Consider the following 24037-nt stretch of genomic DNA (forward strand, 5'->3'; position numbering starts at 1 on the left):
TAGTTTTTTACAAATCGCCTGAAAATGGTACAAACAAGTGGCCACATGTGTGATGAAGGTGTTTATCTGCTATATCATGCAATCGAATGTGAAATTTAAGCTCGCTCCATTGCGGAGATATTCCCGCGAGAGTGCGGAAAACTTAAATTTATTTCAAATGTAAAATGTTACCAATATACTCACGGACCACTAGGGGGCGCTCACGGACCACCAGTGGTCCGCGGACCACACTTTGAGAAGCACTGCTCTGTATTTAATTTGAGGATTGACTGCTGTACAAAAGAATGCTTCAGTCTGACCTTAGTATATCCCTGTGTCTCCGTTTTGATCATAACAATTCATATTCGCTGTTCAGGACATGGTTGGGGTCAGAGACGATGTAGTTGGACAGCATCGATATGTGGTTATGGTAGGCTGATTAATAGAGTCTCTCAAAAGGTTTACCTACAATATTTGAGCAGATTTTTAACTGGTGGAGCAGTTTTGACTTTAAAGCGGTAGACAAACACTTGTACCATGTAGTACTGCAGTACTGTAGAACACTCAGAATCACATATGTAAACAACAGAAGAAGAATGTGTCTCCTCGCCCTGAGGGGCATGAGGCGGCAGAGAAAATAGATTCTTTGTTTTGTTTTATTTAAAGTAAGAGCAGCAGCAGGGCGATACTCACAACATGAAGTCCTGCTCCCAACATGGCTGGTCCCCTCGGACTGTGATGGTAGTACTCTTCACATTTTGCACCTTTAAAGTGACATAGGCGTTGAATTTGTCTGGAAAAGAAAATAAAGAAAATAAAGTTGGTCTTTTATCTTAACATGTTTGTACCATTGCAGACTTTAGTGACCCATCCCACTTCATTGATTTAACTTCAAGGGAAATAAATTCCCTCTGCATAACAATACAGTAAACAGACATAATTAAGCTGAGAAGCCTCTCTCGAGCGCGTTAAAGAAGGGGAGATTGATGGAGGCTAAAACATTTAAAAACATGAAATATTTTTTTTAGACAAGGAACAAATAATTTACTCTATTGACACTGAAGAAAACACGGACAAACAATTAGTCAGACAATGGACTCAATTCAGAAATTAATATTATACAAATTAACTGATAAACAGCTGCGAGATATGACCAAAAAACACATAGCTTATGCTAATATTAGCCTTTGCTATACATTAGGCATTTTCCTTTAAATCACAGAACAGTGCGAAGACCATAAACCCCTCTTGGCAGTATTTGTATGCAAAACTGTCAGAGAGCATTGTTGAAGTGATAGTCGGATTAAAGGCAGTAAACAAAAATGCAAAAATATTAAATAAAATCGGAAAGATAAAGATGCGTCACAAATATGAAGGAGGACAATTTAGTCTTCCACTCCAGAAGTGAAAGGAGAAAGACAGAAATGAATAGACATAAACCACCACCTCTTAAATAAGTGACTTGTTCCTTTTGAATAAGGCCCATTTGCAAGAGGTGAACACTACTAACTATAAAAGCACCAAACAGGGAACACTTTGTACTAAAAAAAGAGCCACCTCAGTTGAGGAACAACAGTACTACATTTTCTCATCACACACTGAGGGCTGTACAGAGATCTATAAACTGTAACTCCTTCCTTCTTTGATATGCCACTTGTTGATTTGTGCTTAATGTATTCATATGTTGTCATGTCAAAGCTACACTTGGTTATTCTACAAAGATCAGCTGCTGCAATGACAATACCCCTCTCTTTTTCCTGGAAGTTGCTCCTTGCTGTCATTGAAGGTGTGGGTTTATTATTCCATTACGTGGGCAATGTGGAACACTTTGACGTTAATGGAAGCATCAAACTGTCGTTGTCCTTTCGTTCTCCTGCACACTTGCACCCATTTACAAAGATGTATTGTTGATGCTGCATAGGTGCTCATTTAATATTCTAGTTCTTAAAGAGCAACTTGCAGGTTGTTTTTTTTACTACATTTATGCTTAACCTTGCCTGAAAATAACAATTACAAATGTTAAAGCAGGATTTGATATGTTTTACAAGACATAAGGGCAGGAATTCAGAGGAAAAGGAGCTGGTTTGAGCTCTGTTACTAAAAACTAAAAACGTTTTTTAACGTCAAACGCGTCATATTACGTCACATGGGGGAGCAACTTTCTCGGACTCGTTCTCTGCCCAATCCGCGGTAGTAGTTTGTAGTTGGTTTGAGCGGTTGTGATTTAGTGAGCTGGTATTTTTGCGGTCATTTTACATTGCATTTCACCATTTGTAATCATGGTGAGCTTGTGTTTGTGCAGGTTGCACAAACTCCAGCCTGTCAGGACATCGAGTCCACAGTTTCCCTAACAGGAAAAGGACCGGAGCTAGCGTTCGTTCCTGGGTGCGTTGTGCGAGGTGCATCCACCTCCCTGCAGCACATACTCTCCACAGCTTTATCAGGAAACCGTATTACATCTCTCTCCCCCCCTTCGCTGCTCTCTCTCTCCCCTCCGGTAAGACGTAGTGTGGAGTTGCATTAGGTAACGCTGTACTGCTCCAACCGTCTCCTTTGTGTTTGTGTGGGCGTGGTGGCTGTCACTCCTGGCTCAACCTCCACTCACCTGCTGCAATCAGCTGTGCACCCTCCCCGACTACACACCTGCTTTCCATCAAGCCATTTACAACGGCATATCAACGGAGGCTCCACAACTTTTCTCCGTCAGATCGTCAAGTATCAGCCGTATCTCGCGTCTCCCCTGCGGTACACAGCACCGTAGTGTGGAGTTGCATTAGGTAGCGCGAGATACGACTGATACTTGCGCATTAGTTTCTGTTATGGATCAGTATCAACAGTAGTGATGGCAAAATGAAGCTTTGAATGAAGCATCGAACCACTTGGACAATTGTGTCGGAAATAGGTTCATTTCTCAAAGCTTCAGTTACAGCGACCTCTCCTGGCGAAGTGCAAGGCTGCAGTGGGTTTAACGTATCTTTGCCTTGAATTTTTTTTCGATGCACACACACACTAAGACTGAATATCATGTTCTATTTGCAATTAAAGATTGATAATTGTGTGTATTGGGTTATTGAGAAGAGACTAGAGTGCTGGACATTTTTTTGGGAGGAGAGGGCCTTTTATCAGTTATTAAAGTTGAAAAGCAATGATTAAAATACATCCATTCCAGGCTTTGAACCAGCTGCGCGGAGGACATCGCCACATTCGGGCCGCCGGCTCTACCCACTGGGCTATCTATTCCTTAAACTATTGAACTGTTTTTATATTACTTATCATTGTCTTTTTGTTCACAACTTCTCCACATTTCGAAGTGTTTCCCGAGCCAGAACGACCTATCTTTCTTCCTGGCTTGCTCTATAATGATACTACAATTCAAATGCAATACCAACAACAACTCAACAGCAACAACGCAAACTACGACAACCCACACATTGCGCATTGTTTAGAGCGGTCATAAAGTGTTGAAGCGCTCAAATTTGAAACTGTTTCAACCTGTCACCTGTCAGAATCGAGACAAGGCAGTGCATTGAATCGCCTGATTGGACGGCGAACCAGTGAGTTCATTCATTCAGGAAATAAAGCAGTTGCTGGTTCGGACGTCATAGGTCACGTGATTTGAAGCAAGCTTCGATGCACTGCTTCTATGGAATAGGAAGTCCAGGATTGAAGCTCCGTTCGAAGCTACAGTGTCAAACTGCCATCACTAATCAACAGTCCTGCCAGTAACGTTACTATATTATCAATACTACTTTAGTTATAGCCTGATATATGATTGCTAACTTTACAATGTTGTGATGTGACTGACGTTAGCTAACATTAACTGTAGCTAACGCCGGTCACTCACCAAGACATGCTGCCCTGTTCTCCACTGGTTCTCCTCACACCACAGCTCCATTTCTCTCCGATGGCCGTTATTTCTTCTAATCCTTGGCTGCTCCTGGTCTCTTGGACGCCTAGCAGGCTCATCATTATAATTATATGCATTCGAATATATATTTTCAACCTCTTCTGTGTCAAAACTAGCATTGTGATCCATGTTTATTCATACGTTAGACCGGCCGCTCTCCCCCATGTTACGTCACACGCGGGAGGTCACGTGCGGAGGCTTTTTTATGCGGAAGTGAAAATGTCTTACTAAAACGACGCCAGATGTCAACCCGTTCCATGCTCTTTTGAGAAATCTAATGTACAAATTCATCTGTCAATTGAATGTTTCTCATAACTCTCTCATTATGCTGCTGTCAAATCCGTGTTTCCAGTCACCTCTGTGGAAACATTGGTATAACTGCCTTTTTTAATTTATATTTGAGTGTTGTATGTCTTTTAATAATGGACCAAGAGTCTCTTTAAATAAAGCTGATGATGATGATGATGTAGTGTATATTTCTGTATATTTTTTTGAAATATAGTGTATTCATCATTTTCCTACACATTTATTCACTGGTCTCTAACCTGCAAGTTGCTCTTTAAGAAGTAAAAGAAAGGCTGGGTAGGCTATGCGTTAGCGGCTGGCTCTGATATTTGACTTGATATTTGCCACAAGAAAAAAATTATAGTAACCAAGAAAATAATTACTTTAAATTGCCAAGAATGATATATGGTTATTTTCTAATCAACAAAAACCTCTAATGGCAGCAGGTATAGTGTCACACTATTATATTGCTCAATAAAATGACTGTGTACCTGTTATACACTGACAGTAAGCGTTGGTTTAACGATAGAAACCATTGTTTATCAGCCTTAGCAAGAATTTCTTATTATTGAAGAGGACATATAATGCTCATTTTCAGGTTCATATTTGTATATTGTGCCTCAACTGTGGCAAATGTACATGCTTTATGTTCCTAAAGCTCTTTATTGTTTTCATACGGCCTGTGCTGCAGCACCTCTTTTCACCCTCTGTCTGAAACCAGAGCCCAGTCTGCTCTGATTGGTTAGTTGGCAGGCTCTGTTGGGATTGGTCAACTGCTTAGAGATGTCCATCCCTTTAGCATAACACGTACAATGTGTCGAACTACTAGCCAATAGAGAACCGCAGTGACGCGTCCTAAAACCCGGAAGTAAACTTCTTCCGGTTCCTTCGTCAAAAACACAATGCAAATTCTCCCTAGGATTTTGGAAAATAGCTCGAAATAAGGTCTGTGGTTGACACACATTTAAGAGAGGGATCACGTTTTGTTCAGCCGGATAATCTCCACATGTCTCTCATACTTTTATAATTTTTTAATCATAAATCTAGTCGCCAAAAGCGAAATGCTAACGTTATGCTATAAACGAACTACAAGCCAGTACAGCAGCAGGGTCGCACGACGTCAACGTCACGCCAACTTAAGATCGTTTCAACTGACTTGCACTGAAACTGCACTTTGAACACTTTAAATATATTAACATTTTAAACTGTATACCCCGTTTATCTAGGCCCTTTTTGTTTTGTTTAATGTATACATGTCACACTGTGGGAAACGATATTTCGATATTTTTGGATGTATAACACATGTAGAATTTTTGACAATAAAGCTGACTTTGACTTCCGCGTGCTTGCATATTTTAACAAAGCTTTTCATTTTAGCCACACTGAATTTAACTAGAAGTCATGGCTGTGTCAATTACCAGTCTGATATCGTTTTACAAAGATGACAAGAAGAGTGTAGATAGAGGAGAGAACCACTACAAGTCAGGACACGTAAAACAGTGCAGCCTAGATGAAGGTGTGCTTACCGGTGTTGTCAGGGCTAGCATGAGGGACAAGGTTTATAGAGTGTCGGTGAGTAGTGATAGCAAGAGTACCGTTAACCTAGAGTTAATTTATTCACATTAATTCCCATCAACAAATCCATTTTATGTGTCACATGAAATCTTTATTAGGCAAGGCAAGTTTATTTATATAGCACTTTTCAACACAAAGTGCTTTACAAAAAATGAAAGACATTAAGAAAATGGCATTTAAAATCAGTCATTAAAAAGAAAAGCTAATAAAATAAACATTAAAAGAAAAAATACATGGATAAAAGTTACAGTGCAGTTTAAGATGTGAATAGTTCAATTAAAAGCAGCGACAAAAAGAAAAGTCTTCAGCCTGGATTTAAAAGTAGTCAGAGTTGCAGCGGACCTGCAGGTTTCTGGGAGTTTGTTCCAGATATTTGGAGCATAATAACTGAACGCTGCTTCTCCATGTTTAGTTCTGACTCTGGGGACAGAAAGCTGACCAGTCCCTGAAGACCTGAGAGATCTGGATGGTTCATCATTTAGCAGGAGGTCAGAAATGTATTTTGGGCCTAAACCATTCAGTGCTTTATAAACCAGCAGCAGTATTTTTGAAATCTATTCTTTGACACACAGGAAGCCAGTGTAAAGACTTCAGAACAGGAGTGATGTGATCCACTTTCTTAGTGGTAGTGAGGACTCGAGCAGCGGCGTTCTGAATCAGCTGCAGCTTTCTAATGGATTTTTTAGTGAGACCTGTGAAGACACCATTGCAGTAGTCCAGTCTACTGAAGATAAAGGCATGGACACGTTTTTCCAAATCCTGCTGTGACATTAGTCTTTTAATCCTAGATATGTTCTTTAGGTGATAGTAGGCTGATTTAGTAACTGTTTTAATGTGACTGTTGAAACTCAGGTCAGAGTCCATGACTACACCTAGATTTCTGGCTTTATCTGTTGTTTTGAACATTGCAGACAGAAGCTCAGCGCTAACTTTTATACGTTCTGCCTTGGCTCCAAAAACCATTACCTCAGTTTTATCTTTGTTTAATTGGAGAAAGTTCTGACACATCCAGTCATTGATTTGTTCAATGCACTTACTCAGTGTTTTAATTGGAGTATCGTCTCTTGGTGAAATGGTTACGTAAATGTGTGTGTCATCTGCATAGCTATGGTAACTTATGTTGTTGTTCTTCATTATCTGAGCCAGTGGTAGCATGTAGACGTTAAAGAGAAGAGGCCCCAAGATTACAAACATTACACGCCAGAAAACACAGAAATATCCATGAAATAAACATACAGTAGGCTATAAACAATTAAAGGGATAATTGCGAAGGCATTACAAATGTAAATATATTTTAAATAATAAAACAATCCCACCACCACAGGTATCTACAGGAGAAGAGGGAATTCTCTCCACAAAATGTGAATGCCCATGTGGAAAATGGAAATGCAGTCATGCGGCTGCATTAGCCATCTTTGCCATCCACAATTTCAGCTGCACTGACACCCCCTGTCAGTGGAAGAAGCCAAAGGCAGCTAAACGTATGCATTCAGTGGAGGAGCTATTTCCTCCAACCAATGACTCATTCAACCCGCTGACAAGAGAGCCCACCTCCGAAGATCGTGACTGGCTGAGGGACAGACACGGGAGCAGGTTCTCAGGAATGTCTTGGCTTCTCTCCCCCGAGCCAGAAGAGGAACACTACAGCTTGGAAACACTTACTGTTCCTGAAATTCTCAAATCTGTTGGGCATCAGGGACCTGAGGCAATTGTGGCAAGCATGGCATTGTCTGAGGAGCAACAGAGGGCAATTCAGGTGGCTACCACTGGTCAGCGAACCAACCCAAACTGGCATTTGTTCAGGAAAGGAAGGTTGACTGCCAGCAACTTTGAGCTGTCCTGAGGTCAAAGTGTGTGACTGCTTCCCTTAGTGCCAGGTTGCTAGGGCAACAACAGGCCCATGATGGTGTTTTGTCTGTACAGTGGGGGACTATGAATGAATGTGAGGGTGTCAGGGCATTCACCACTGCAACCCAGATGCAGGTCCATGAGTCAGGTTTGTGGCTCTCCCAATCAGGAGTGTTGGGGGCATCTCCAGATGGTCTGGTAGGGTCTTCCGCTGTGCTGGAGGTAAAGTGTCCCCACGGAGCCAGGGACATGACAATTAGTGAAGCATTGCAAATCAAGTGTCAGAAAGGAGGGAGAAACATTCAGCCTGCGTGAGGAACATCCTTACTGGCACCAAGTGCAAGGTCAGCTTCACCTCACTGCAAGAAAGAAGAAGAAATTAAGAAATTGTGAATCGTTTTTAATTTATATTCTCTCGCCTTTGCAATGTTGTGGTTGTTAGAGTGTTAGGCTTCCTGTCAGTTCGTCTGTTGGGAAGATATCAAATATTAGTTTCATGGAAGTCACACCGTCACATATAAGAGCATTAAGACATACAGTACATACTGTAGGCTAAAACAAAACATCTAAAGATATAACCTTGTACTTTGTCTCGTGAACATTTTCACTATTTTATAGATGAAAATTGAACTAAAGAAATAAATGGTAGATTAATCCATATTGAAAATAGGTGTCAGCTGCTACACTAATTATAATAGTTATATTTCTTAATTAATAAAGATAAGATATTACTGTATTGATCCCAATTTTGGAAATATTTGTGTTGCAGCAGCATAACAAGAAAAACAAAATATAAGTTATTATATATACAAAAGTATGTGAGGGATGGAATATTAAATTGAATATAAATGTAAAATGTACATGTGATTTTACGTCCAAGAGAAGCTATGGAGCAGAGAGTTCTCTGCCAGCCAGAGGTGATTTGTTATTAGTTCAATATGTCAAACTGATTTCCCTGACTACAATCCTTAGTTACATGGTGAAACGTTATGCTGCTTGTACTAATTAGACTTATCATATAAGCCACACAGGTTTTAATAGGATTTATTCATTATCTTTACTTATGTTGCGGTCTTTTCAGCAGCGCCATCTCTAAAACGGCGATACAGTCACGACCCATCATTTACATTTCACCGTGACATGGACAAAAATGTAACGTCAGCTTACCTCATGGCACGAATCCAGACTCTCCTTTGGAAAACATTGGCCGGGAAACGATAGAACGAGCACCTTTCATGTGAAGACCTGTGGCTGCAACCCGGAGCAAAGCAAAAAACCATTGTGTAGCTAACTAGTAGCGCTAGCTTTAGCTAACGTTAGCTAACGAAACGAACTGCCGAGTAAAATTGGAAAACACTGGTAATTAATTATTCTATAATTTGTAAAACTACGGTGTTAAAAACGACAATTTCAAAAATACAGATTCTAATGGTCAGATATAGATATACAGATACTAAAGATTGGCAGGTACTTGCTTTCAAGCAGAACACACGTGTTAGGCGTAATGACGTACAACGGCCTCGACAATTTCTGTAGTCCTATTCAGCCACTCGGTAACAACCATCGTTTTTCAGACACGTAAACCCTTCAGAAATCCCCAGTGGGGTCACTGCTGATGTATTTAATGTCGTAGAACAAAACGTGATGTATCTCTTAAATTTGTGTCAACCACAGACCTTATTTCGAGCTATTTTCCAAAACCCTATGGAGAAAATGCATTGCTGACGAAGGAACCGGAAGTGCTAAAAATGCTAACTTACTTCCGGGTTTTACGACGCGTCACTGCGGTTCTCTATAGAAGAGCTATAGTTTAACGTAGTGTGTCACTATGTTACTGAAGTAAACAAAGGAGTCCAATCGAGTTGTATCAGGCAGGGGCTTGGGATTTTAGCCTTTTAGCCAATGCAGACCATTTACATGCACACATACCTATAACACACTACAGGAAAGGGAAAAACCCCAAAAGCATAATAACCATAGTGGAGTTGGCAAACTGCAATTGTTATACTGACACTTTCAACAGTTGAAAACCCTGAAAAATTCTCACGCTGCCCTTCACTACAAGCTCGCGCACCTTCGACGGTTTTGCGCCAATGGAACGATTAATCAAACCTGGTCAGCATAGTTGGATATCAAAATGTCTCTTTCTACGTTAAAAAAACGAAAGGTTGACACCGAAAACCGGCAATTCAACAGCGAGTGGAAAGAGAAGTACTTGTGTGTAAATGTCAGTGGGAGGCCCGTGTGTTTAATCTGCAATGAGTGTTTATCGGTGTGTAAAGAGTACAACTTGAGAAGGCATTTTAAGACAGCTCACGCCAACTTTGATGCCACTTTTCCAGCGGGCTCTGATGCTCGCCGCCAGAAGATTTTGGGGCTAACTTCGTGCTATGACCAAAGACGTAGCTCCCTGTTTCGGGCTTGCACTGACCAAAAGAGAGCTACGGTAGCGTCCCTACGAGTGGCCTGGATATTAGGCAAAAAGAAAAGGCCTTTTACGGACGCAGAGACAGTCAAAGAGTCTATGCTTGCATCAATTGAGGAAGTGGTTGCAGATGAGAAAATCAGAAAAAGCGTTATTGACTCAATTAAGAACATTCCGATTTCTGACACGTCAACATCAAGGAGAATGGAGACCCTTGCATCGGACGTTTTTGAGATTCTCTTGGACAAACTGTGAAAGGCGGAGGTTATGTCGCTAGCTATTGATGAATCCACTGACAGCAGCGATGTTGCACAGCTGTGCCTCTATGTTAGATTATTTGATGGTGAGTGCTTTCGGGAGGATCTACTTGGATTAATTCCTTTGGATGGACACACGACCGGTGAGGTGATGTTCCACAAAGTGGTTTCGTTTTTCAAGGAGCACAAGTTGGGATTGGATCGTATTAACATGCTTGTAACGGATGGGGCCCCTGCGATGTCGGGCCGAACACAGGGACTGTCCGCTAGACTGGCAGATGTGGCTCCACAGCTGAGATCGCTGCATTGCCTCATCCACCAAAGCCTCCTGTGCGCAAAACTGAGTGGTGAGTTAAAAAACACAATGGACTCTGTCATGGCGATTATTAACTTTATTCGTTGTAACTCCAGTTTACAGCACCGCCTTTTCTGCCAGATGTTGTCAGACATGTCAGCTCAATATAATGATTTTCTCATGCACAGTGCCATTAGATGGCTAAGCAAAGGAAACGTCTTGAAACGATTTTGTGAACTTAAGGAGGAGATCATGGCGTTTCTCCGCAATTCAAAGAATAAAAAAGCCAACGCCTTTCTGTGTCTGATAGAGAATGATGAGTTTTACGCTGCCGTTTGCTTTTTGAGCAACATTTTCCAACATCTGAACCAACTCAATTTGGAGCTGCAAGGCAGAGATAAAATGGTTACACAACTTGTGGAGAGACTTCATGCGTTTCAAAAAAAGCTCACACTTTATTTGCGGATTTATGTCCAGGCAAAATGCTCCATTTTCCAACACTGCAGGTTTACAAATCACCGAGGTGATGACTGGATTTATGGACGCATTGAAAACCAACTTTGCCACGAGGTTTGAACATTTCAGTCTCCCGACTGAAGTGATGAGATTTGTGAAGGACCCTTTCTCTGTGAATGTAGAGGGGGAGTTTGCACTGAAAGCAAAGGAGCTGATTGTGACATTAAACGAGGCGTCTTTACAACTTGAACTCATTAACATTCAGTCATCAGATGACCTGCGACAGTCATTTCAGCTGGCAGGTTCTGAAAAGTTCTGGACTCATGAAGTCAGCCACGAGAAATTCCCTCATTCAAGGGGTCTTGCACTTTTTGTCCTCACAATGTTTGGCTCGACTTACACGTGCGAATCGGCATTCTCACACATGAATGCCATAAAAACTAATAATCGCGCATCCCTCTCCGACCAGCATCTGCATCACTGTATGCGTATTGCCATGACAACGTATACTCCCGACTTCTCTGCTCTTGATAAATCGAAAAAATGCCATTTCTCTCATTAGATGGCACATATCTGACAAGTTGGTTGCATACAGTTATCACTATGTTAATCAAAAAAGGTTTGAGTTTTAAAAGGCTGTGTGTTGTGGTTTGGTAATTAATACAAGTCTTTTGACAATTGTTTTTGCTTTTAATTAAGCAATTGATGTGGTATGGCTCACTTGTCTTTATTGTTATTATACCATAATATGCACTGTTGTTTGTGTATGGCCCTAAATTGCTATTTTGTGTGAATTATTAGATCATTTAATCTAAATATAATGATGTTGATGGTTATATTAGCTTCACATGTACTGAGTTCTGAACTTGCCATTTATAAAGGTCTTGGGGCTATGTTTGATTTAATTAAACAAAATATATGCACTCCACTATGCTGTTGTAGTCATTTAATTTAATTTCAAACCTACTATATTTATGCAGGTGAATCCCATTGAGATCATTGATCTCTTTGTCAAGGGTGACCTGCTGTAGTATTTACTGTATCTGAAGCTCTTAATATGACTGCTAATATTTCAAGTCATTTTTTTCCCGGCCCCTTGCTTTGGATCATTTTCATCAACCGGGCCCCATTCCAAACTACTTGAATAGCCCTGCGTTAAGGGTTAGGGTTAGGCATGTGTTGGTTATGGTCAAGGTTAGGATAAGTCTCCAGGAAATGCATTTAAGTCAATGTAATGTCCCCTGAAGTAATGTATACATGGTGTGTGTGTGTGTGTGTGTGTGTGTGTGTGTGTGTGTGTGTGTGTGTGTGTGTGTGTGTGTGTGTGTGTGTGTGTGTGTGTGTGTGTGTGTGTGTGTGTGTGTGTGTGTGTGTGTGTGTGTGTGTGTGTGTTGTTTTAAAAGGGGAGTGATTTGTAAAATATCTATAAAGAAATAGAAAATCTGTTGACAGTTCTGTTTCATATGGGTGTTGAGAGATGTATCCATAGATCTCTTAATGTTGCTCTCAAGTGCACCAGATTGATGCTTTTAACTTCAATATTTAAAAAAAAAAAAATCTTCCCGGGGGAGCATGCCCCCGGACCCCCCTAGAGGAGGTGAGGTCCACTCCCCACTTGTAAAAATAGCACTTTACCCCTGCCTATATGCCGTGAGCTGATTATCGAGCCTTCATTGTAACAGTCGCGGGTGCACTGTGTGTGTGTGTGTGTGTGTGTGTGGGGAGTGTTGCAGTAGAACATTCAACTGTAGCTCTGGTGCATTAATGGGAAACCCTTAATGTTTGAGCACCCTCTATGAAACGTCAAGCTACCCCACAGCACCCCCTAGAGAAAATCTCTGGCGCCGCCACTGGTTGTATATGCTATTCAAGTTGGAATTATTATTCCACAACACTGTTGAATATTGATGATTGAAGAACACTTGAAATTACTTCAGGGTAAAAACAGTGCATAATGGGTTGGTGCCCTCTAAAAAAAGTGCCACAAAATGTAAAGGGAGTTATGGATATCATGGCAAGGTTTTTGCAACAAAATGCAAATAACTTTATTTGAATAAATGTATACAGTATATTGATACAAAAAACACATCTTAAAAAATGTGAGCTGACAAACATTGTGTGGTCTTTCTTACTGTTTTCCCTTTGGCTTTTCTGAATTTACAAAACTTGAATTCTCGTGGCTATAATTCATGGATTTGTGAATTCAGAGACATGTCTGTTGTGGCTTCATGAACAACGTCAACACGTGTTTCGCTGTGCCAGATTGTCTGTACATCTTCAGTGTGTGTCAGCGATCAGCATAAACTAAGGATGTCCGAGCCACCGACCACCTAATCCCTGCTTGATTACCTGCCTCAAGTAGCCCACTCTTCACAGGGACAGAGTGCAGAGCATTTACAGTGTGTGTGTGTGTGTGTGTGTGTGTGTGTGTGTGTGTGTGTGTGTGTGTGTGTGTGTGTGTGTGTGTGTGTGTGTGTGTGTGTGTGTGTGTGTGTGTGTGTGTGTGTGTGTGTGTGTGTGTGTGTGTGTGTGTGTGTGTGTGTGTGTGTGTGTGTGTGTGTGTGTGTGTGTGTGTGTGTATTTATATGGCCTCAATCTTACAACCACTTTCTTTTGAAAAGGGCCAGTGGAGCTGAGGGCAGCATCAGTGGATCATTGAAAATAAAATAAATCCATTTTTGTATGTTGGTTGCCAAGGTAGGCCATATTTTTCTCGTAAGCCAATAGACAGGGCTTTTTTGAAGAAAATACAAATATTTACCTGAAAATTGACATTATATGTTCCCTGTAAACTCTTAAATAAAAAATATTGCTGAAAGCTACATATAAATGCATTTGATAAGGGCTAAGATTCAAACTTGATTAAATGCACTCAAATGAAAACCAAAAACACTAGACATCGATATTACTTTTTGAATTTAAGTCATGTTCTTTTATGGAAATTAAAGTAAAAAGATGAGAAAAGAATGAAAAACATGACACTACACGTCTACGTATGTTGATGTGGATTGCTAAAACAATGCCAGGATTCCATTTTTGGTAGTTCAATAAAACCAGGATCAGATTACAAAACATCATCCTGGAAAATGGCCCAGTCGGACAGGTGAGGTGAGCCATTACTTTGCATGACGGCTGTAAATGCAAGCAAACACTGTAAGCAACTGGAAATACATAATTGTCCTATACTGTAGATATATTGTTAAAAAAGGTAAGATCTTGCAAATTGAATCAATGTTGCTGCAAAGATTCTCAGGCAAGGTAGTCAACACTTTTCCCGCGAGAATTTGGATTAAGTTTTCAGTGATTTTACTTCTATCCTCAATGTTGGTGTTGTGTAAAGCTGTGTTTCCTATGTGTAACCAATTTCCCCCTTGAGCTCTTTGTTGGTGACACCATCCTGCTTTAGCATAGAGAGCAGGGTATCACAGAGCTGATGAAACATCACCAGGAGAGGAAACACTCCAACCGACAGGGTACAGGACGACCCCTGCATTTTATAGCCCTTATTTAAGCATGGAGCTTGACTAAGCACTTGACCTGCTCCATATTCATATACACTTCAACCTTCCCAGGAACAGTCCTCGTATGTGGAAGCTCTAGCAGCTCCCCTAGATTGATGACACAACTGTCCACGCTTTCAGAATAATCCTATTTTATTTGGTTAACCCTGTAAATTAATTTTGGCTTAACTGATCATGTGATAACACAAACAATCATTTCCCAGTCCTGACCTGTTTTTGTCCCTAATCCACACTCCAGATCTTCAAAAAGCAACCAAAAGCAATACATATGGTTGACATAATAGATATAAATACCACACTGAGGTGCTTTAAATGTTGTAAAAAGGGAAAATACAACTTTCATAATCTTAAATAATATTACATAACTGTTTATTGTTTATTTTGCCAAGGTAAGACATGTTCCATACACAAGAGGAATACTTTTACATTTGAATTAACACGTTTATTTTGCTCACTAGATTTTAACATCTGTACCACTTTCATATCTGTACGATAAAGCTACAACCAACAGCTGGTTAGCTTAGCACATAGGGTGGAAATAAATGTAAACAGCTAGCCTGGCACCGTTCAAATGTATTCCTAACTGGACGTCTAAAGCTTACTAATTAACATACTTTATGTTATATTTGTTGTATTTAATATGTATTTGATGTTATATTTGTCAAATCCAGATGGACCGTGAATTGGGGTTCATTCGGGACCAATTTTCTTTACAAATATGCTAACATTTTACATGAAACATGTATTTTAGATTGTAAGGCATTTTTTTCCTTCATTAAAATATCCAAGATGGAGGCAGTTCAATTTATTAAAACAAGATAGATTTTGTTCTGATGTCACACATAATATAACATGTGTAGCCTATATGCCAACCCGCCCATCACTTTACTTCTTTGATATCTCATGTCATAGACAAATCATATAGCTGGTTAGCTTAGCTTAGCACAAATACTGGAAATAAGTGTAAACAGCTAGCCAGGCTCCGTCCAAAAGTGTTCTTAACTGGACCTCTAAAGCTTACTAATTAACAAATGATACGTCTTATTTGTTGCAATGTATATATATGATGTAATATTTGGCAAATCAAAACAACACACGAATCTGGATTATGTGCTGACAATTATTTTTGCCAAATATGGTAACAACATTTGTACAGACACATCTCTTGTTATCTTTGGCTACCTCGACATTTACCTTTTTTTAATAATTGTTCTCTTCTGAAATATTATCCAGGATGGAGGCAGTTGATTTTATAAACCTAGATTTCCATTTATTTATAATGTTAATTGTAGCCTATCTGTCAAACCGCCCATCAGAGCTCAGCAGTAATGGAAAAGGCAAAAGACAGGGGGTGAAATGGTTGAGGGAATAATCCATCATTCACTTAAGGTGGTTGCCAGGTCTGTTATTAAAGGGACGAGTGGACTGGCAGGTTGCAGACGAGCTGTCTGTCATTTACTGCCTGAGCTAACAGTGGTCAGAACATATTACGAGACACAAAACAGGAAAGCAACGGCAGAAAGCAAAAAGAAAAACACAAAATAAATACAAATGAAGGAAAAATATATAATCATCTATATTTGGCTTTACCTTTGACACCACCAGGGTTGTCATAAAAGAGGCCACTCATTAGACATCCATTGATTGCATGCGTACATATAAATAGAAACCCCTTCCTTCAGTAACCAGCAACTAATTGTGGTGGGAATGAGATATCACAGTATGAAGCCGGACCCTCTTGGGGAGCAGCCGGTGTCATTTATAATTAAGTGGCAATGACTTGAAATGAAAATAAATAAGTTATATACAGTTGTACATCGACATACGCAGCATGGCCAGGCAAGATGACATTTACTAGGCTGTCTACAGTAATGAATACTCTATTAAGGGGGGGGTGGAGGGGACTGGAGAGGGAGCGGAGGAGAGTATTTGGTGTGTGAAGGAGGCTCAGGAGATATTGAACAATTATTTTGGTCTCAGTGCAAACAGACAGGGTTTTTTTTTTTTACGGCTGCATTTCTTTCAGCATCAACATGGTTTTTACACCTGCATTTATTCCTATTTCTCTATCTATAGGGGGTCAAACCCATTACAAAAATATTCACAAATTCTGCAGCCCGATATTTTTTTATTTTTATTTAACCTTTATTTAACCAGATCAAAGCATCGAGATAGAATCTCATTTGCAATGCTGACCTGGCCAAGAAGGCAGCAACGTTACACATAACACATAACACAAGCATATAAAATACAGAGAACATAAGTAAGAAAACAAAAGACGAAAAAGCAGTCACTACATTGTGCACATTAGGACAGTAAGAAAGGTGCACTACTTATTACTGCAAGAGCAGCTGGTGGTAAGGACTTCAGACAACTTCAATCTAAAACATGCTATTGAGACAAGTGCCGTCAGTTTGAGGCGTGATTGAAGGACATTCCAAAACCAAGGACCATAATAAAAAAGACTCCTTTTCCCAGCCTCAGTCCTCAGTTTCATAGCCTCCAAAGACAACTGTTTTGGTTTTACATGGCCTTTATTCAACCCTGTCTCCTAAAAATTACGTTCCCACAGAACTAAACTGCATTCTCAATTACGTTTAGCTAGAAACGTATTTTCTCCCACGTTACGTTAGTTATGAACGTATCTCAAATACGTTTATTTTCTACATATCTTCTAGAAGCATATTTTCTTCCACGTTACGTTAGTTATGAATGTAACTTAAATACGTTTATTTTCTACATATCTTTGCCATTTATTGTCTTGCTTATAATAATGATAATTAGTTATTTATAAATATCATTTTAGAGCACACCTTTGAAATCGACAATCAGGCTCGATATATGGTTAAATTAAAATCAGTAGGCGAGGCTGTAATTTCGCCAGCTGTTACTCTCATGTGCGAGGCAGAACATAATAGTTTTAACATGCCAAAAAGCTGCTGTGTCGTTTATTGCACCTCAAACATTAAAACAAATCCAGAGTTACGTGTTTCTGTACTTCCTCTAAGAAGAAAGGACAGTAACAGAAGAGCTCTGTGACTTCAGGCTTGATCGCCGTTCAAATGACAGCGCTGGTTTCCCCAAAAGTGGGCGGGGCTGTAAAGTGAAGTAGATTTACTCTCATCTATTATTCAAAACCATTCTATTTATTCTAACGTAAATTACATGCCAGTGTTTTATCTTTTATTTATTTGTTTTTATTTTAAATCGTATAATGTCGGACTTTTTTTCCGTCTGTGAGGAAAAGAAATGGGGCTCAGAGCCTCAAAATACTGAAATCTGTATTTTTTAAAATCTTTTCCTTCTAATTTATTATTCTTTTCTAAATAACACACTGTTATTTACTCAACAATAACACACAATTATCCTTGTTTTTATTTATTCATTTAATTCTATAATCTTGGGCTTTTTAGCTGTAAATAAAGTCACCGGAAACAGACGGGACATTTTGAGCGATACACACCACAAACCCACTAAACTGATTACCCAAGATCCTCAGCTTGAAGCTTGTTGATTGGATGTTTTAGCCGCAATGCACGCTGGGATATGGTGTTGATATGATATGGAGATATGATATCCGACAACGAAAAATAAAATAATACCTAATTCCGAGTGTGCTTGCTTTTCTCTTTGGAAGTCATCACATAACGGCATTGTAATACACGGTTCGGCTGCATTACATATTACACATCTGCCGTAATTCTTTATTTATAGAGAGAGACAAACAGGAGAACTGCTGACAAAACTGAATACTTGACGTGTTTCATAAATATATCAACAATTAAACAACATCTTCAATTTCTTTTCACAAAATACGTCTCCTTGCAGTATCAATAGTAATTCGGCTGACTTTTATATTTGATCCAATTGGTATATAGGTTATATTTACACCATAACGGTGCACAGCTGATAGAACAGGACTTGTAGTTTTTAAAGATATTACTGATTTTCTTTGAATATAAGAATCTAAATACTGAGTTGAGAGAATAGTCAGGGGATTTGGGTGATGGGAGACACATCTATGGAATCACAATTTCAATAGCTTACTATTAAATGACGGATAGCCTATGCCTTTCTGTCTGTGATGTTTTACAAATCAGATATTAATGTGTAGAAGTAAAACAAGAGAAATAGTATAGCAATATCCTGTAAAATTATGTAAAAACATGAATAAAACTACACATCTTCAGATGTTATACATAAGTGTCTACACTAATAATACAAAGTTATTATTAGTATGCTGTGTGTACCTTGTGTGCACCGCCTAGTGGTTAAAGCATGTTATTGAATTATTTTTGTTGCATAATCTTATTTGATCAAAACAATATTAAGAGTACATACTTTCATAGGGGGAAAGTAGAAGGTCAATGATAGAAATATAGAATATAAAAAGTCAAGAAGATACTAAGTGATCTCTACAATAAAACAGTTTAGTGCTGGATGTACAAAGATATTAATAGGAGGATGTGCAAAACAGAAAAACGAATTAACCTTTATTAACACATTAAAAAATACTTCTTCTAAACAAGAAAAAAGCTCTGGGGGTATCTATCTACAGATGAATATTAAGCCTGACAAAGTACTTAACGTCTAACATATTGCTTTCCTGCAATGTTAACTATGTTGAAACACTTATTTTAAATGATATTATACACATTAATTATACTCTTATGTATGTAGATAGAATAAGAAATGTGCAGAATATGACAGTTTAATGGTGGAGGTATACAGTACACACATATTGATAGATGTCTGTTGAGGAACCTGCGACCCAAGTTGTGTATAAGATCAATACACCTTAGAAAACCTTGAAATCTTGAAAGGGATATGCAAAATAGCCATTATACAGTTTTTAATTAACTATTAGTAGAGAATAACGAGTAATGAATATACTTTATAAAGATCTGCAGATAAATGTTTAGTCTTCTCAAGCACCAACTATCAAATATCTCTCCTGATTGTTGGCACTTGACAATCACCTTCCCTGAATTGTACTCAGGTGTAACTAAAGTCTGCTTTAAGGGTTGTTTATATTCCACATCATTAATCAGAATCTGCAAAGTAACTAAACTAAATGTAGTGGAGTAAAAATACCAGGTTAACCTCTGAATTGTAGTGGAGTAGAATTACAAAGTAACAATGAGCTGTCGTGTGGGTATATATTAATGCTGCCCATTATGGATACAAGCGATTTTCACCCATTTAGTAATTACATGTTTTAAATGTGTACACACCAATGTGTTTCCTATCGCCTATAACCTCCAGGGCTGTACACAGTTTAATACTGTCAACTTCTACATTTGGGAAAAACGTCTTTTAAAACTACAATTCCCAGTAGAGACGTGCCATAGAGAACATGTTGCGAAACACAATAGCCAGCATGTGTAGTTCTGGGGGGGGCGTTCGAGTCCAGTTTTGAATAGTCTGCCGTGGTTTCGTTCCATTTCAAAGAGCTTGACGCTCGGCGTAACCTCGGCGCAACATCACGGGGTTTGTCAACGGGACTGTAGTCCCAAACGATAGCTGGGGATTATGGGTAGTGTAGTGTCTTGGGCCATCCTAAATCTCGAAATGTCCCGTCTGTTTCTGGTGACTTTATTTACGGCTAAAAAGCATGCTAAAATGCCCAAGATTATAGAATTAAATGAATAAATAAAAACAAGGATAATTGTGTGCTATTGTTGAGTAAATAACAGTGTGTTATTTAGAAAAGAATAACAAATTAGAAGGAAGAGATTTAAAAAAATACAGATTTCAGTATTTTGAATCTCTAAACCCCATTTCTTTTCCTCAAAGACGACAAAACAAGTCCGACATTATACGATTTAAAATAAAAACAAATAAATAAAAAGATAAAACACTGGCATGTAATACGTTAGAATAAATAGAATGGTTTTGAATAATAGATGACAGTAAAATCTACTTCACTTTACAGCCCCGCCCACTTTTGGGGAAACCAACGCTGTCATTTGAACGGCGATCAAGCCTGAAGCCACAGAGCTCTTCTGTTACTGTCCTTTCTTCTTAGAGGAAGTACAGAAACACGTAACTCTGGATTTGTTTTAATGTTTGAGGTGCAATGAACGACACAGCAGCTTTTTGGCATGTTAAAACTATTATGTTCTGCCTCGCTCATGAGAGTAACAGCTGGCGAAATTACAGCCTCGCCTACTGATTTTAATTTAACCATATATCGAGCCCGATTGTCGATTTCAAAGGTGTGCTCTAAAATGATATTTATAAATGACTATTATCATCATTATAAGCAAGACAATAAATGGCAAAGATATGTAGAAAATAAACGTATTTCAGATACGTTCATAAGGAACGTAACCTGGGAGAAAACATGTTTCTAGAAGGTATGTAGAAAATAAACGTATTTGAGATACGTTCATAACAAACGTAACGTGGGAGTAAATACGTTTCTAGCTAAACGTAATTGAGAATGCAGTTTAGTTCTGTGGGAACGTAATTTTTAGGAGACAGGGTTGCTTTATTGTAGTCTGACTGCTCCTATTAACACTGTTTTGAGCAGCAGCAGACATATTTTTTCAGCAAACAAACTCTGATGAGACTACTTGGTCACCACTAAGCCTGAGACAGACAAAGACGTAAAACAGCTGGTAAGAGAAGAATGTCAGGCAACTAAAGAGCCAGATATATTTTCTTAAGAGTGGGTGGAGAGCAAAACTTAACTCTAAATAATTGTTAGTGTCCTTAAGAATGTATTTTTTGCTAAGATGTTGTTAAGGGACTGGTAACTTTTGGAAAATATGGCATTTTCTATTTTAGGCAGAACACAATAATTTTTTTATACAATAGCTAGTTGAAAAAGAATCTAAGGTGGTTTAGGTCTGCACTAAGCAGCAGATGGAGTACAGGTCAGACAGCACAGCAGTTTAGGCTGTGCAAAGACAGAACAGCCTCATTACACCAACACCATGATCTAATCATTTTCAGGGATTCATCTGTGATGTTAGGCTGCAGTGGACCATCACAGCATGATAACTACTACTTATGAGCAATGCGTCAGGGATGAATACAAAATGTATTTACACCAGTCTTACAGTAGCTAAAAGAAAAAACGTACCATAAAATATTGCTACGCTCAACCAAAGCATTTCTTAAGGACCTTTTGTGTTTCTAATTCACATTTCCTTTTTTTTTTTTTTTTCAATGCAGCTTGAGGTTCAAACTATTTTCTGATTAATAGCTCACCTCACAAACCTGTGGTTCAGAGGGCTGCAATATGGGAAGTGGTATCATGACCCAAAAGTCAAAATCAGTTGTTATCCCTATGTTCATAACTTAAACCAAAGGCAAAAGGAGTATTCAATTAAATAAGTTGTTAGCATTGCTGTGAAATTATTACTTTTCATACTACTTCTACCTCAGCCCCCATGTTTGGACCATTAAAGTTCCATACTTGCCAACCTTGAGACCTCAGAAATCGGGAGCATTTCAAAACCACCGCGGGGGGGGGGTGCGCTAGTGAATCGCCGGAACTGTATTAGCTTAACATGCTTATTGTAGTTGTAAGTGCACTGTCTTGATGGAGCATATGTGTGGGCTGGACCTGTGTTATACAGGTAAGGAGTGAGCAGGGGGGAGTTTTGTCGATTCTTGTTCTGTTTTCTGTGACTTATCTTCCTCACCCTCTCAGACTTTCAGTTGCGCAAGCTACTAAAGAGACGCGCTACCATGGAAACCAAACAATGGTGTAGCTGTATTAAAGTCCGAGTGGAAACAGTCGTGAGTAAATCCAATTTTGTCAGAAATCGGGAGAAATGCGGGAGAAATATGAACCCGGGAGGAAACCGGGAGAGAGCAATGAAATCAGGAGTCTCCCGCGAAAATCGGGAGGGTTGGCAAGTATGGACTGTATGTGCTGCTATGCTGTAGGGCTGACAGAATATATCCAGTCAAACCGTCTGAGGACTCCATCATTCATTGCCTTTTTGGGTCTTGTTTACTGTTCTTCATTGCTAACATTGCCATTTAGGTCCCCAACACATTATATCATATATTTTGTATTTAAAAGGTCTAATGCTTGTTTTTTAAAAGCTTGGTTTTAAATGTTCATCCCCCTCTACCGTAAAACAACAATGTTATTTAGAAAATATGGTGAATATATCTATCAAATATATGTTTCTGTTGTCACCAAGTGCTAGCTTGATTATCATCACACATGTAGCAAGAGCCAAGTTTAGCATAAAATGTCCACCCTGTTACCGTCCACCCTGTTAATATTGTTCACAGTAACAGGGTGGACACAGTAACTGGGGATGTTAAAGGTGACATGTCATGCTTTTCCGGTTATTACCCGTCCCCTTGTGTGTTATGAAGGTTTTTATGCATGTAAACGGTCTGCAGAGTCAAAACCCTCAAAGTACACCATGTAGGGAGTAAAACTCTAAAACAGAAAATACCTCCCCAAAACGCATTGTTGGAGATTCGTCACTGTCCATTTGATGTCATGTCGTCCCCGGAACGAAATGGACCAATCCGTGGAGCCGTTACGTTACGTCCGCGGAGCCATTACGTTAAGCCCCTGCTGATTGGTCCAAATTGACCAATCCACGGACTTCCTCACACACTCAGTGCAGGCAGCTCTGCTGATGTCTCCTCCCTGGCTGCAGGCTGATAACAGACAGTTGGGATCGCGGCGAAATTCTCTCTGCAGACCCATTCTCACAGCGTTTATCAACCTTTTTCTTTCTCAATATCAAGCCACACTTATTGTTTTTACTTTGGCTGTGACTTTGTGTGTGCTCAGGGTGAGTTTGGCTGTGTTTCGCTGTGTATCGCTAAACAAGGAACTCACACCTCCACAGAGCATAGCGCGATTCACAACGTCCCGACTGGTCCCGACCAATCGGAGCACACTGGGCTCACAGGGAGGGGGGGGCAAGAGCTGCAACGAGCCGTTTAGTGGAGAGAGTGAATACACATACTTTACAGAGATGCTGTATGCGAAACCAATGTGAGTTTGGAAAATTGCACAGTATAAATATATTCTAGTAGACCACAACAATGGAATTATGATCAGTGGAAATGGCCATGACATGTGACCTTTAAGGCGAGACACCCCAGGTGAATACGGTAATTTTTTAACTTAAAGGTGTCAGCTAGACATTTCTCCAGTTCATTACTTACGATAATGCAATTGTTTTTTGTATTACAAGTTTTCTGAAATAGCATGTTTAAATATGCAAATTATTCATTATCTCATTAAATATGCACATATTTTAACACATTTCAGGAATCAAAATCTGAACTTTGGATAACGCCAGGTTCAAAATTCTTGTTTCATGTTGTAGTCATATTAGTATCTAAGGCTTTTACAGACGGGATATTGGATATCTCTTTTTATCACTCCATAAATCAGAAAATACTGTCAACAGCCCTAAAATATAAATTTTCGCCATGTGTTTAGGTATACAATATTGTATAATTCAGGCTATGAATGATATATGAACAAACCCTTCT

General features: G+C 39.3%; 1 protein-coding gene across 1 annotated transcript in view; it reads right to left on the reverse strand.

Annotated features, from left to right (window-relative positions):
- LOC117452197 (protein unc-13 homolog B-like) overlaps positions 1 to 24037 on the reverse strand; it is a 101687-nt gene that overhangs the window by 45674 nt on the left and 31976 nt on the right. The window contains exon 3 of the mRNA XM_071204288.1: positions 673 to 772. Coding sequence (XP_071060389.1) covers positions 673 to 772 — 100 coding nt within the window. The remainder of the gene's footprint in view (positions 1 to 672; positions 773 to 24037) is intronic.

The sequence above is a fragment of the Pseudochaenichthys georgianus genome, chromosome 9 (assembly GCF_902827115.2).
Source record: "Pseudochaenichthys georgianus chromosome 9, fPseGeo1.2, whole genome shotgun sequence".
Taxonomy (NCBI): Eukaryota; Metazoa; Chordata; class Actinopteri; order Perciformes; family Channichthyidae; genus Pseudochaenichthys; species Pseudochaenichthys georgianus.